This window comes from Sabethes cyaneus, chromosome 2, assembly GCF_943734655.1.
Source record: "Sabethes cyaneus chromosome 2, idSabCyanKW18_F2, whole genome shotgun sequence".
Taxonomy (NCBI): Eukaryota; Metazoa; Arthropoda; class Insecta; order Diptera; family Culicidae; genus Sabethes; species Sabethes cyaneus.
Window position 1 is genome coordinate 181,134,983 of NC_071354.1, and position 14,125 is coordinate 181,149,107.

The 14,125-nt window shown below is 38.6% G+C and overlaps 1 protein-coding gene across 1 annotated transcript in view; it reads left to right on the forward strand.

Annotated features, from left to right (window-relative positions):
* LOC128736412 (fringe glycosyltransferase) overlaps positions 1-14,125 on the forward strand; it is a 265,753-nt gene that overhangs the window by 76,204 nt on the left and 175,424 nt on the right. Inside the window, exon 3 of the mRNA XM_053830895.1 lies at positions 12,485-12,533. Within this exon, the coding sequence (XP_053686870.1) occupies positions 12,485-12,533 (49 nt within the window). The remainder of the gene's footprint in view (positions 1-12,484; positions 12,534-14,125) is intronic.

Genomic DNA, 14,125 nt, shown 5'->3' on the forward strand with positions numbered 1-14,125 from the left:
ACGCAATACTCCAAACCGGCAAATTAATTTGATAACCCATTCGAAAAGTGCTCTTCGCGTTCTCCGACTCACGACAGTTCCATCTAACGGCAATCCCATAAACCACCAGCCGGCACGTCACTGGTAAAACTGGCCGTGCAGTGGCGTTCAGTCCAGTTTCCCAGAAGAGCCGGCTGTCTCTCGCTATCATCACGATCTTGTCATTAAATAATCATTTGTCCGGTGAATTCCAACTGCTGGTTCTCACCTTCTGCGCGCTTCTTCACTCTCGAGAAGTGAAGAAGCGCGCAGCAAGGTTTTATGCGACATTACACAGTGTGATTTTGATGTTATGAAGCTACCGTTGTTGTTGCTGCCGTACCGCGCGAAGGTATATCGGTACCGTACCGTACTGTACCGTTCCGAGTGCAGGTTGGTCACGTTCTTCGGGACGACGGAGATGGTGCCAGCAAAAACAGTAACCCTTTGGAATTGTGCATTCCGTGCACTTGATTCAATGACATACAGTGACGCGCCGTCGGTCGGTCGGTCGGTCGGAAAGCTGCGATGATGCGATGCCGCCGTAGGATAGTTGAACTTTTCGATTTTCGAAATTGACCACCGTAGATCACAAATAGTCGGAATGGTAGTGGCCACTATTTAATAGCAGCGAGCGCGCGGCACGTTTGGCTTACTAGTGAAAGGAATCAGCGCGGGAAAAACGGCATATTTCTCAATCTGCATGGTTTATTTTTTGCCTTTCTCCTTCGGAAAATATTAATGTATAATCATGAACCGTTCGAATTGGGGTTACTAACTGCTTTTTGCAACACTTACATGCAATTTGCTTTGCGTCAAAAATGTCGGGGCCACCAAATAATATTGAGATACTGGAATTCTTGGTTAATATGAATGTGAGTGTCATATTATATAACTCACTTTCATCGAAAACAGTAGAATAAGATTTGAACCATTTTTACTAACATAATTGTTGGACAGAACACTAAAAAGTATTTGCAAATGCTATTGAATACTTAAAAACAAGTCCGTTAAAATGTTTAAATATCTAACCAATAACATTGTTAAAATAAATGGATCAAGTTAATATTTATAGTCCTGTTAAATAAAACTTTTGTTTCTAAACTTTGAACGATGAGAACTCATTTGATTTACATGATTAGAATGTTATAACATTGGTGCCTAAATGTCAAGCCAACTGTTTTGAACATTTTTTGTATCCTTACACAAAGCAAACATTTTAAAGTGGCTTGGAAGCCCAACCTGCTATAACACCCAATCTAAGACCTCGTTTTTCCATAGAAGGTATAAAAAACTGCAAAATTTTACTTACTTTGGAAGCAAAAATATTTTCAATTCTAGTTAAACAATTACTATTTTTTTAAACTCGTAACAGCAAATCTTGCTCACTTACTGTACACTCTGGAATACCACAAGGCAGCCACTTAGGATCGTTGTTGTTCGTGATTCTGATTAACAAATTGCCTGTAAATATTTCCCATGCAAGTATTCTAAATTACGATGTAAAAATCTTTTTCTCTATCAAGTCCATGGATTGTGTGAAATTATAACTTGACCTAAGACACGTTTTTAACCCGCCCAGGTAACTCCGGGGTACGATGCAAGCCTAACAAGCCAGTCGTGGTATGTTCGAATCTAGACTGGGCGGTGCCGCTACAGAGTTGATAGGGTCTGTGCACTAGGTCCGTAATTTTCCTGCACTCTAGTAACCGGCTGCGAAGTCTGTCGATAAAGAAGGGTCAAGTTCTAAAGGACGTTTATACTCATGGCCATGGCTCTGCTTTGCTTTGTTAAGACACGTTGGAAGCAGTGTTACCACATGTACAGATTTATCTGGAAAAGTACAGATTTTTTCGAATTTTTTGATACAGATTCTGTACGGTACAGATTACAGATTTTTGCCAAAAAGTACAGATAGGCACAGAATTTTCTAAGTGTCAAAAACTCATACTTTTTTCTCAGTGCTGTTTCTTGAAATCAGTACACTCTTAAATGATTCTACCTGTAAATAGGTCGAATTTAGTTAAAGCTAGGTTGAAACTACTCAAAATGCCCTTAAAGTGTACAAACTCAAACTTTGGGTAAAAATTTCAACCAATTTTGGCTAATTGCTACCGATAATTGAATTATTCTCTATGACATATAACGTATTTTCAAGTTCCTACTACCAATTTTTTGGTTGAAAAACTACCCAAAATCTGAGTTTGTACACTTTAAGGGCATTTTGAGTAGTTTCAACCTAGCTTTAACTAAATCCGAACAATTTACAGGTAGAATCATTTAAGAGTGTAGAGAAGCAATTCTTAGTATCAATGAAAACAAAACAAAACGTATCTATGTCTATGTTTAGCAGAAATATGTGCAAACATCATCAAACAAATAAACGATTTGAGACCCGTGCATTTTTTTAATGCTAACAGACCAAAATTTTCTATGCAATAAATATTTTAATGGTGCAGATTGTGGTACAGATTTTGAAAGAAAAAGTACAGATGAAGCAGATTTTTGCCCCTTCCAGTACAGACGAATATATGGCAACATTGGTTGGAAGGTACTGTGAAAACCGTGGATTAAAAGTGAATACAGACGAGTGCTCAGTAATGACATTCACCAAAAAAGTTAGCCCGGTGATCATCGACTACGCTTACCGGTATTGAGTAGTACTGCGTACATAATATGTAACATTCGTCCGCTCACTCTCCTTCAATTAGTTTTTCATACTTAGCTTTATGTTGGTTGCATTTTACAGGAATATCTGGTACTAGGCGATTATTATAGTACTCAAAATACACGTTTTTGCAGAAGATTTCAAATTTCTTGGCACCTTTCCTTACAAAGTTATCGCTTTTGGCTCGTGAAGTTAAGGAAAAATAAAGCTTAAATAAGCGATAACTTTGTAAGGAAAGTTTCTAGAGATTTGCAATCTTCCGCAAAAACATTTGTTTTGAGTCTTACAATAATTGTCTAAAACCATATACTTTTGTAAAATGCAATCAACATATGCTAAATATGTTAAACTTATTTTTAAAGAATTTCCAAAGAAAATGCTCTACAGCTCCGCACTCGATAGAGATATAAATGTAATTTTTTTAGCAGAATTGTTTACCTTTATATTTTCTATAACTTTTCCGAAGAAACCATGTGTCTATCTACGAACACAAAAAATGGACGTCTATCGAGCCTTCCGCGAACGCAAAACGCATAAAACGTATCCTTGCCGTACTCTCATTTGGGCGGCACCCATGCAAGTTTACAACACTCGACGTAAGCTATAAGATGAAGCGCCAATTTCAAAAATCCGCTTCCCCCATTTTACCTCATGGGCTCGTGAAGCTATGGAAATTTAAAGCTTGAATATGCGATAACTCAGCAAGTAAAGGTCCAAGAGATTTGCGGTCTTTTGCAAAAACGTGTTTTGAGAGCTTCGATAATTGCTTAGAATATTGCATTCTTGTAAAATGCAACTAACAAAAGCTAAGTATGAAAAACCAATGTTTAAAGAAATTTTAAAGAATATGCCCTATAGTTCAGCACTCGATAAAGATAGAAATTTTATTTCTTCAGCAAAGTTGCTTGTTTTTACAATATTTACAACTTTACCAAAGAAACTATGTATATATATCCTAACACAAAAAAGTTATATTTTTATTTTCATTATAGTAAGCGATGACTACCTTTTGACAGTTTTATATTAAGGGGGATATTCATACGAACAAAAAAGCTGAAGACCATAAATGATAAAATGAAAACAAGATACACTAGGAAAAAAGTTCCACTTTTAGCCCTCTTGGACTACTGTGGGTTGGTGTCATACCTTTTGGAAATACATGGAAAGCTCTGAGGTAGCAAATTTAAATATTTATGGTTAGTACTAAGTTGTTGTTGTTATCACTTTATTGGAACTTTTTAAACGCAAGGCGTTCATTCAAATAGATAGAACTACGTCTAAACTCGACTATCTGAATAATCATAAATGTAGGCGGTCGGTACCATACAATTATCCTAGCATTTTCCAAATAGCCCAGATTTGAACCCCATTCAACATCTTTTGAGATAACTTTTTGCGCAATATATGAAGAGGGCTTATGTGCAAATGAGAGATTTTTTTCGTGTCTCATCACTTACGTTTATCACGACGAAATAAAATGCATTCCAATGCAATTTTTCTTCGCCACTACCCAGTAAGAATTTGTCGTGCGACGTCGGACAGACACAAGCAAGAGTTACGCTTGTGTCGGACGACGTCCGTCCGACAATTCTTGCCGGGTACCCGATCAGGTGATTGTAACAAAAATCTTACAGAATTGTTGCTCAAGTTGATATTTCTATCAAACTTTGTTATAAATGTGATAGAAAAACTTGCGACACACAAAATTTTCTAAAAAGATTCTATCCCGTTCTGTTATTTATAGCACGATTTGTTATAATTTGGTTACACAACAAGACAGAATACTGATTTTTGTTACTCATCTTGATATTAACTAGATCAAATTATATCATAACTTGTTAAATTTGTGATATGCCTAGAGCAAATTTTGTTACAATTTTTGTTATTTTAACTACTAACGAGACCAAGTTTATAACAAAACGCCAAGGAGATTTTGTTATAAAATACTTGTTATTTATAACTCATCCTGTTATAAATTTGATATTATCATTTGATCGGGTAGCTAGCTAATAACGTCAGCAACCGTTTCATGCAAAATTAATCCGTTCAAATGCATTTGCATCGCCATGATAAGCGAAAGAGAGGAGACGCGAAGTGGCTCTCTCATTTGCACATACACACTTAAAAAAAGCACCGAGTTCAAAATTTAGCCAAAATTTATACAAACAAAAAGATCTCCGAAAATCGTAAATGAGACTGAGAGCAACAAAGACAGATGATCTAAGGAAAGAGTATAGGAAAGTAATTGGCCAATTGAGGATCTCGTCTTCGCTTCAAGAGAGGAGGAGGGAGATATAAAAAGTCATGAAACGTAAAAATGAGAGAGAGAGAGAGAGAGAGAGAGAGAGAGAGAGAGAGAGGGGACTAAGGAGAAAGAATGTGAGAAAGAGAGGAGAGAAAGCATTACAAAATGGACTAAATCCAAATGGCGATAAAAAAAAAAAATGACAAAATCTGATTCATCTCAAGCCACAATTAGGTTTTAGCGTATAATAGTTTTTATGACCAAAATTGGTCATGAAAACCGCAATAAAAGTACGATAAAACTCACATTGTGAATTGGGATTGGAACTAATTTTCCATCAATCCTACGTTTATTAAACCTTCTACAAAAATGCTTAAATGCTTCAACGCCCTACCGGACGGCACAACGCAGGTATTTCTGAACCTTAGCCGATGAAAAAATGGATTTCGACTGGTTCTCCAACTATCTCGTAGCCTTGGCTTGGAAATAGCTTCTACTTTGGAAAGGGAGTAAGTGTCTGATGCGAAGAATGATTAATTGGGTGACCAGGAAAATTTCGATAAAGACCAAAAACATATTGGGTTGTGCAATGACAGGTGGAGCTCGCACTCTTTCGTTTAGTACTAGAAAGTTTAACTCACTGCTACCGCCCGTTATATTAAACAGTCTAATATCTAGTTTTTTTTATTCTCCCAATTCTATCATTCTCGTATACGCATACGCACCACACACTCCTATGCGACGATATTTTTTTTGTATGACTGCTCTTTGTTTCTACTGCCGAGAAGATAGACTAGGCGATAGAAACAAGCAGTGTGTTGCTGACAGCCGGTCCTGCAAATCTCGTGATTAACCACCACTGGACGTATTTTTTTATTTACTCGTATATGATTCTATACTTCCATCTGCTTTTACGTTTTGACTACGAAATTATTGCAGTAGATCCTCCGTTTGAGTTTCATCCGAAAAATTTCTTTCGGTCGCAATTAGAGGATGTTTATCTTCAGCCGGTCCATCTTCTCTCTTAGCTTAATGGGCCGAAGTCAAGTCATGCCAAAAGACCACATTCTCCTTCGCGTAATACTTCAATTTCGATGACAATTTCCGAAGAGTGATGGTAAAAACTCAAAATCTCAAAACTCATCAAAAATCAAAATCAACTGTATATCATGTCAGCTTGATCCTATGCAGAAAAAAATCACACGTGAGTTTTTCTATTTTCATAACAAGAAGCACAAAACGCACACATATTTCTTCCCGCTTGATCACATTCTGCTTTGCTGCGACTGCTACCCGGAGCTATGCACAGATACATACAAATTCCTTGTTAAAAAGCATAGGCAGTCTCTCGTGCGATACGTAGCTGTGAGTGAGCGTGAGGGAATAAATCTCTAAATATATCGGAAAGTTAAACTAAAACGCACACTTAAATTACATGTTTATCTAATTCTTATTAGGCTTTGTTACTTTTTAGTTAAGAAAATGTCGATTCCCGCGAAAGAAAAATGCAAATTCCGCCAATATGTTTACCATCTTAATTTATGAATGTGCGTTGCATTTTTCGCTGCTGATGTTTTCTCTAACGGTAGATTCTCTTTTGCTCTCTGGTTCGTTGTATGAAATACCAGCTGTGGAAGAATTAAGCAAAATGCTCACAGCTGTATTTGGTTTACATCGCATAGCAACAGAGACATCGCGTATAATAGCGAGAGAAATTCATATGTGAGTGATCAAGGTTGAAATTTCATGTGTTTGAAATCTCATTGAGTTTTTTGCTGCTATGAATTTTTCAACACCGTTTCCGGGAGGTACTTTGCATTATATATTTCTCCGGTTCAACGCAAGCCCCGAAGGAAAGAACAACGGGTGGCACATTCCTCTCTCACTGATCGTCAGCCACAGAAAGATCTTCTTCGGGAACTTGACGTGGGAGATAAATTTGACGTCAACGCTTACTTCTTTGATGGGGGAACGTAAAGCATCCAGTACCTTGCCATCCGGTGCCATCCAGCGTCTAGTAGGTCTTGGCATCGTTTATTACCATGACCTCACACTTTCAGCCGTTTCTTCTGGATGTGCCTGCTGCAGAAATGTCCATCTTAGCCAGACACTTTTTCGGCGTTTGGCCGGTTATTTCAACTTCCCAGCCCAATGCGCGGAACGACGAAACCAACTTGCTCTCGGTGTTCCCCTTCAGCTTCTGCAGGAGTCGGAACCAGACTTCCGTTCGATACCCTCGCCTATCCCCGGAAAGGAGAGGATGTAGTAAATGCCAGATAGACTACATCCAGCGTACGAGAAGTATCTCACGATTCTAAACTTCTTCGCTCCAGAGTGACAGTACGAACAAAGCATCGAGCGTAGTTGCTTGGCTGGTTTCGTCATGGTTGCAGCAAATCAATTGACAACGCTGTTAATTTTTTATGTTCTCAATAGGGTTGCTACGATTGGCAATGTATAGGTGGACTTACCACCAGATGGCAGGGTAATCGCTAAAAAGATTGCTAAAAATAGTTAATTTTTTAATGCATACGTTAAAGATTAAATGAACAGAAATAAAGATTAAGAGAGGAGAACTGGAACCTAGAAGAGATGAAGTGTAGATTGAGGAAAGAGAAAAGTAGATTGAGAGAGGCGATATGGAGATAAAGAGAGAAGAAATGGAGATTGAGACGAAAAATATAGATTAAGAGAGAAGATAACTGCGGAGGTGGAGATGGAGGTTGAGCCAGGAAAAATTGAAATTATGACAGAAGAACTGAAGATTGAAAGAAGAAGTTGAACACTGGAGAAAAGCAATAGAGTTTGAGAAAGAAATGGGAAAGAGAAAATGAACATTGAGAATAGGAAAAATGGTGGAGAGCAAAAGAGTAAAAATGAAAACTGAAAATTCAAAAAGGAGAAATATAGATCGAGAGTGTGGGTGAGAGAGGAAAAATGAAGATAAACAATAGTGATAACATTGAGAGAGGAAAAATGAGAACAGAAACGGCAGAAATGGAGGCAATGGCAGTTGAAAGAGGCAAACTGAGAGGAAATGGAGATTGACGGGGAACCCAAGTAACCATGACAGTTTTATTGCACTCTTATTGCGGTTTTCATGACCAATTTTGGTCATGAACAGGGCTTCGACCGATCCTTTTTTTCTACCGCAGTCACACCAACGCGCATTCAAGTTCACAGCGTCCGTTTAGAGGTGGAATACGAACGCTATGCATAACACAACTGGCAGTTTGCTCAGTCAAACGCCGATTGCACGCAGCAGGATGAACGCGTTCTAAAGTTTTTTGACATTTTTATTTTAAGTAATTAAACACTTTAGACAGCGAAAAATTCGGTTTATTACGGGAGCTATTAGATTCGTACTTGTAGTAAGTTGACAGGGTTGCCAGAATTTTGATCATGATCATGATCATGACATGAAGCTTAAATCCGCTGAAAACATTCATACTTAAAATAATCAGTCTGTACATGAAAATGTATTCATCCTGTTCTCATTATTGACAGAAAGAATACAGCAAACACATTTTCAGGAAGAGAATTTCTGTTAAAATCTACAAAATTCAGTGACGGCTACTTGAAGTCCCGAAAAAGTCGTTGTTAACACCAAACACCAAAAGCAAGGAAATGAGTTTAAATTGAGCCTGTAACTTTCGGAAAACGCTTCTAAAGATAAGAAACGTCCTGCAAAACTGACGTAAACCTGAACATTTAACATGGAGAGGGTCAAGTTGAGCCATTAAGCCTAGTTGAACATTCTTTTTTTAGGGAGAGAATTGCTCAGTTATGTTAAACTAGTCCCAAAGTGGCCGAAAAAATGCCTAACTGAATGTACCAATACCCTCTTTTGAATTTTGAAAAAAATCATAAAGCCGTCTAATACAATTTTTATTCACAGAATTGTATGAAACCCAAGTTCTTACATAAAAGATTAGAACTGTTAGTATTTGGCAGGACAGTCTTCGGAGAAATTTATCCAGACTGAAGTTTGATGTTTTCCTGGCGCTTCGACACTTTGTTGGTGCCTTTTTCAAGGGGTAATATCATTTAGTATTTTGTTCTGTTTTTAGGTGTGTACAAATTACGGTCATGGAGGGTAGCAGTTGGTACATTGTGTTCCGCAGTACAGCTACAAAGCAGGAAAAACTTTTTTAAATCTATTAAATATTCAAACTCATGTACCAACTACTACTCTCCATGACCGTCATATCCCAAGCAGGAGCGAAGAGCAACATAATATGAAAACAATATCAAACTGTGTTATAATGGTATATTTTGTTATTGAATAGATATGGAGCTACATTGATGACACATTTTGTTATTGAGTAGATATTTAAAACAGTGATTGTAAGTTGAGTTTAATAACTGATTTTATTATCATATCTTATTTTGGTCTTAAAATGACATTCGATATATTTCACACAATTTTTTTACTGATTAAAGAGATTTTAGATTATAACTATTTTATAAAATGATTTTTTAATATCTCATATACTACTGCATTTGTTATTCAATATCTTAATAATACTAAAATATGTTATTCTAAACTCTGAATACAGTCATGTTATTGCTTTGTTATTCAGATAACAAAAGTAGTTGTTCTTTTGGCCTTAAAGGAGCAAAATTTTGATATTATTTTTTGTTATTTTACCAACTATGTCAGCCAAAACAAGACCAAATTTTGATATAAGTTATTCGATTTCCAATAACACATTTTGATATTATTTTGCTCTTCACTTCTGCTCGGGATGCACACTCCTAAAAACGGAACAAAAGACTAAATGATATTACCCCTTGAAAAAGGCATCAACAAAGTATCGAAACGTCGGAAAAACATCAAATTTCAGTCTTGATAAATTTCTCCGAAGACTGCCCTGCCAAATAGGTATTAACAGTTACAATTGAATCCAGTCGATAAAAAACACAACCTAAAAGATTAGATTTTTTTGTAAAAAACGAGTCTTCTTTTGCCGGATGAAGGCCATTTTTTCTTTACTATAGTCACATTGTCATTCGAATGGCTTTAGACTCCAATCTGCTAGTCTAGTTCAGCGAATGTTATCTGATTTTAAGTCAAGAATCGAAAACTCTTCGACTTCCTTATCAAACACACTGAGTCGTGATATACCCCACAAAGCAGCAGCAGCAGCAGCAGACCGATCCTTTGACCCTCAGCGGACGGCTGGGGAATCAGCAGTGTCGCGGCGTCGTTCGCTTCCTCCGGTCGCTTCCGGTCTGTGGCTGGTGGTCGTCGGTCGATTCGAGTGAAACGACATTCGATTTACAAGAACATCGATAATCCCACTCCGCGGGCGCACGAACCAATTCCGATCCGCTTCCGATAGGATCTACCATTTTCCACGCTCTCATTATTCAAATTTATCGCAATCGGCGGCGGCGGCGGCAGCGGCTGCGACATTGACGGGGCCGCACGGTTGTATTCTGTTGCCGTTTTCGGCTGCCAACGACGGACGGGCACGGGAACGGGACGGGACGAGTTCGACAGCCATAGGACCCCCACTGTGCGCTAGTGGTTCGCGTTGAGGAGATACTCAAGTGAGACAAAATAATCATAAATCTCGTGGTAGGTCCGTGCAGAGACACACAACAGAACACGGCCCTCATAGCCGTCGCGAGCGGGAGTGTATAACTGGCCGAATGCGATTTTAATTTCCGATAAGTCCAACGAGCCGACATGTAAAACATGAAACTTTGGAAACTTTTTTGAACTATTTTCCACGGGTCGGACTGCGCGCGGGTATACGTGTATGTGTGTTTAGATGCCATTGTTTTGAATGAGGCCTCACTCTTGCGCTGTGTACTTGCTGCCAGACCCAGAGTCGAGATCTAACATGGTAGATAACAATCAAAAACAGCGCTTGTAAGAGGACGAACGACGAAGCTGTAGCTCGAGTCCGCGCGCGGCCGCCTGGAATAGAGACAATGAACTTCACAGCCAAGCAGTGCTTTTCACTCACTCACTCGTTAGCTAAGAGAAATTGTAGTTTCATGACCCTCCAGCATCATTCGCTGCCATCAGCGGAACAAACACACAGCGAGTTTAGAAGGTATAAAATAAACAACAATTGAATTAATTTCGCATTTGAATGTTTTAGCATTTTTCTGCACTCATTTTCAGTCGCCTGGCATGTTCAACAGCCAGCAGCGAAGCGCAAGTGCCAACCAAGTGTGTCACACACAGCATCAACTTCCCCCCCTTCCTCCCCCTACCCACTCTCCTCCCTCGCGTACCAATATCACAGGTTACACTTTTACACACATTTGGAATTCTGATCATGCTTGCCAACCGTCATCGTACCGGTTCATCTTCGGAGAGGTCCCGGTTAGCGACACAAGTGCCACGAACGTGCTTTGCAACGTTTCAAATTTTACTTTAGATTTTTACTTCACTCGTAACTCTTAATTAATAAGATTGGGTCGTTTTTTTTTCGATTTGTAATTCCAACTTACAATTTGAAGAAAATTATTACCACAATATTTTAGAATTACAATTTTTACTAAATCGTCCTTCTTTAGTAAAATTTCGCTAAAAATTGTTCCAATCTAGCTTAAATTTAAAGTAATATTCAAGCAGAACACCCGCAGCAGAAGATTAATGAATGATCTAAAGAATGACTTGTCGTGCATGAGTAAGGACAATTCGAAATCCGCCCAACATCACCTCTATTCTCGACATAACCACAAACAACTGAGACCCTTTCTGTTGTGTACGTTCCGTACGTTCTCTACCGAAGGATACAATCCCATAAATACCGCACCCAACGGCGACCATGCAGACCCGTCGCACTGCGTCGTCGTCGTCGTTGGTACGCACTGACATTGACCGGTACTTCCCATCCCATCCAATGTCGAATCTCGATGCCGATCCTGGCTGAGTGAGTGCGTGCGTGGACAAGACAAAAAAAAAGCCCCGGTACCATGTGCGACAAGTTTTCCCTTTTACGAAACGCGTCGCCAAAGCGGCCATGTTTGGTACGAAACCTGAAACTCACCTCCTTCAGCCTTCAGCCTTTGGAGCCGCACGAAAGATTGATAACAGCTGCCGTCGGGCGCGGATCAAAACTGCCAGTTTTTTTTTATTTTATTTTTAATTTAATGATGATGTCTGCCAAGCCAAGCCAACTCGGGGCCGCCAGTTTGCGAAAGGAAAAAGCCTTTCGCCAGCTTGCTCTTCATCCGTCCGTCCGTCCGCCGAAGCACGGTTGGTGCTTTGACAGATCGGGATCAATACCTTTACTTATGTTTCATGCCATCAGCAGTTAAGACTGATGAAGTAAAGTGCGCCATGCGGCAGCAAATTTCGATCCCTTGGGCCCCCATCGCCGCCGCCCGTTGCGGCTGGAAGCTCCTTCCGAAGGAAACCTTTAATGAGTATAATTAAGCTGATTAGATTTTTTATTAGCCCGTACAAGTGCTTATGCGACTTTGATCTTTCTTTCTCCTGCACTCTCCTTCACTCAACAGTTGTTCATACAGTCTATTGATAAAAGCGGATTTATTACAACTTTTTTATTTCTATTGCTTTCTTTCAGACGTGGTTCTTCACCGACACCGACGATCAGCACTATCAAAAGTTGACGAGTAAGTATCGATCAAGGTTTTATTTCATTTCTGATGTGTAGTTCGACTAATGGACAATCACTGAATCCCGTTGACTTCCTTATACCAATAAAATAAGAATGAATTTTCCCTCGAAAAAAGTAACGGTTTTGTCTAGTACGCCGTATGTCGTGGGTCCCCTAAGAGACGAAACATTGTCTAAAACTGATTCACCGAAAAAAAATTGCTTTCGCCGATACCATAGTTTAATAATGGTAATTTAATATTCCCGGCGCAATTAAAGAAAAAGTATTTCGCTTGTACACGAAAAACAAATTAGTATTTTGTACCTAGTAGCTACTATGTATGGTTTTGCATTTTTCCCACACGCACAACTTCTGCCTGTACTTCTGCCCAAGAGCCCATATACACATTCGATTATGTGGGTCACCAAGCTGCCTCAATATGTATGTTACAATCTGCAGGACAACTTAAGATAAAACCGACGACGGCACACCTGGCGAACCGGTAGGACTCACCGTCATACGCAATTCCTGACCGCGGCACGGTAATCACTTTCACCGGCTAAACTCTTTATCGGTGTATGCAATAATGTTGTTTTCGCCATTCGGTACAAACTACTATTTTTAGATCAGTTATGTAACGTTTTGTGGCTTAGTAGGTGATCTTAACATCGAATAGAAATATTATTCTTTCAATTACTTTAACTCACCTTTTGTAGTGCAACGGTGAGAATAAGCCAACTTCCGTGGTAGTCTATATTTCCTATATTGCTTATATTTATTGAATGCTAGTCTAAAGCCTAAATATTTTAATAATTCAACATGAATGAAATTTAATTCAACAAAACAGTTGAACTAGGGCATGCATGTTGATACCAAACTATAATATAAATCAAAGTTTAGTTACAAAGTACAAAAGAAACGGCAAAATTTAAAAATAAATGAAACTTGAAAAAAAATATCTCAAAAAAAAATTAAATAGGGAAACCACCAATAATAAATATACCGAACTTTGGTTCAAGGCAAGGCACGAAGTCAAACGATATTGAATTGTCGTTACTGTTGCAGATTGAGCTAGAAGCAAACTGTGCCCATTTTTACGCGAGCGAGTGTGAAAAGCAACCCGGTAAAATTGTCGGACACAACTTTTGCTTGCGTCTGTCCGACGTCGTGCGACGAACTCTTACTGGGATAGCATCCAACGCTTACTCCACTGATGAAAGCGCACGACAAACAACCGCTGCACAGTGCGTGGTCCAAACGGGTGAAAAGTGGAACTTTTTTCCTAGTGTTTTTTGCTTTCATTTTATCATTTATGGTCTTCAGCACTTTTGTTCGTATGAATATACCCCTTAATCTAAAATGGTCAAAAGTTTGTCATTGCTTACTATAATGAAAATAAAAAAATAACTTCTTTGTGTTAGGAAATAGATATAGTTTTTTCAGCAAAGTTGTAAATAATGTAAAAACAAGCAACTCTGCTGAAGAAATAAAATTTCTATCTTTATCGAGTGCTGAACTATAGGGCATATTCTTTTAAAATTCTTTAAAAATTAGTTTTTTATTCTTAGCTTTTGTTTGTTGCATTTTACAAGAACACATAGTTCTAGG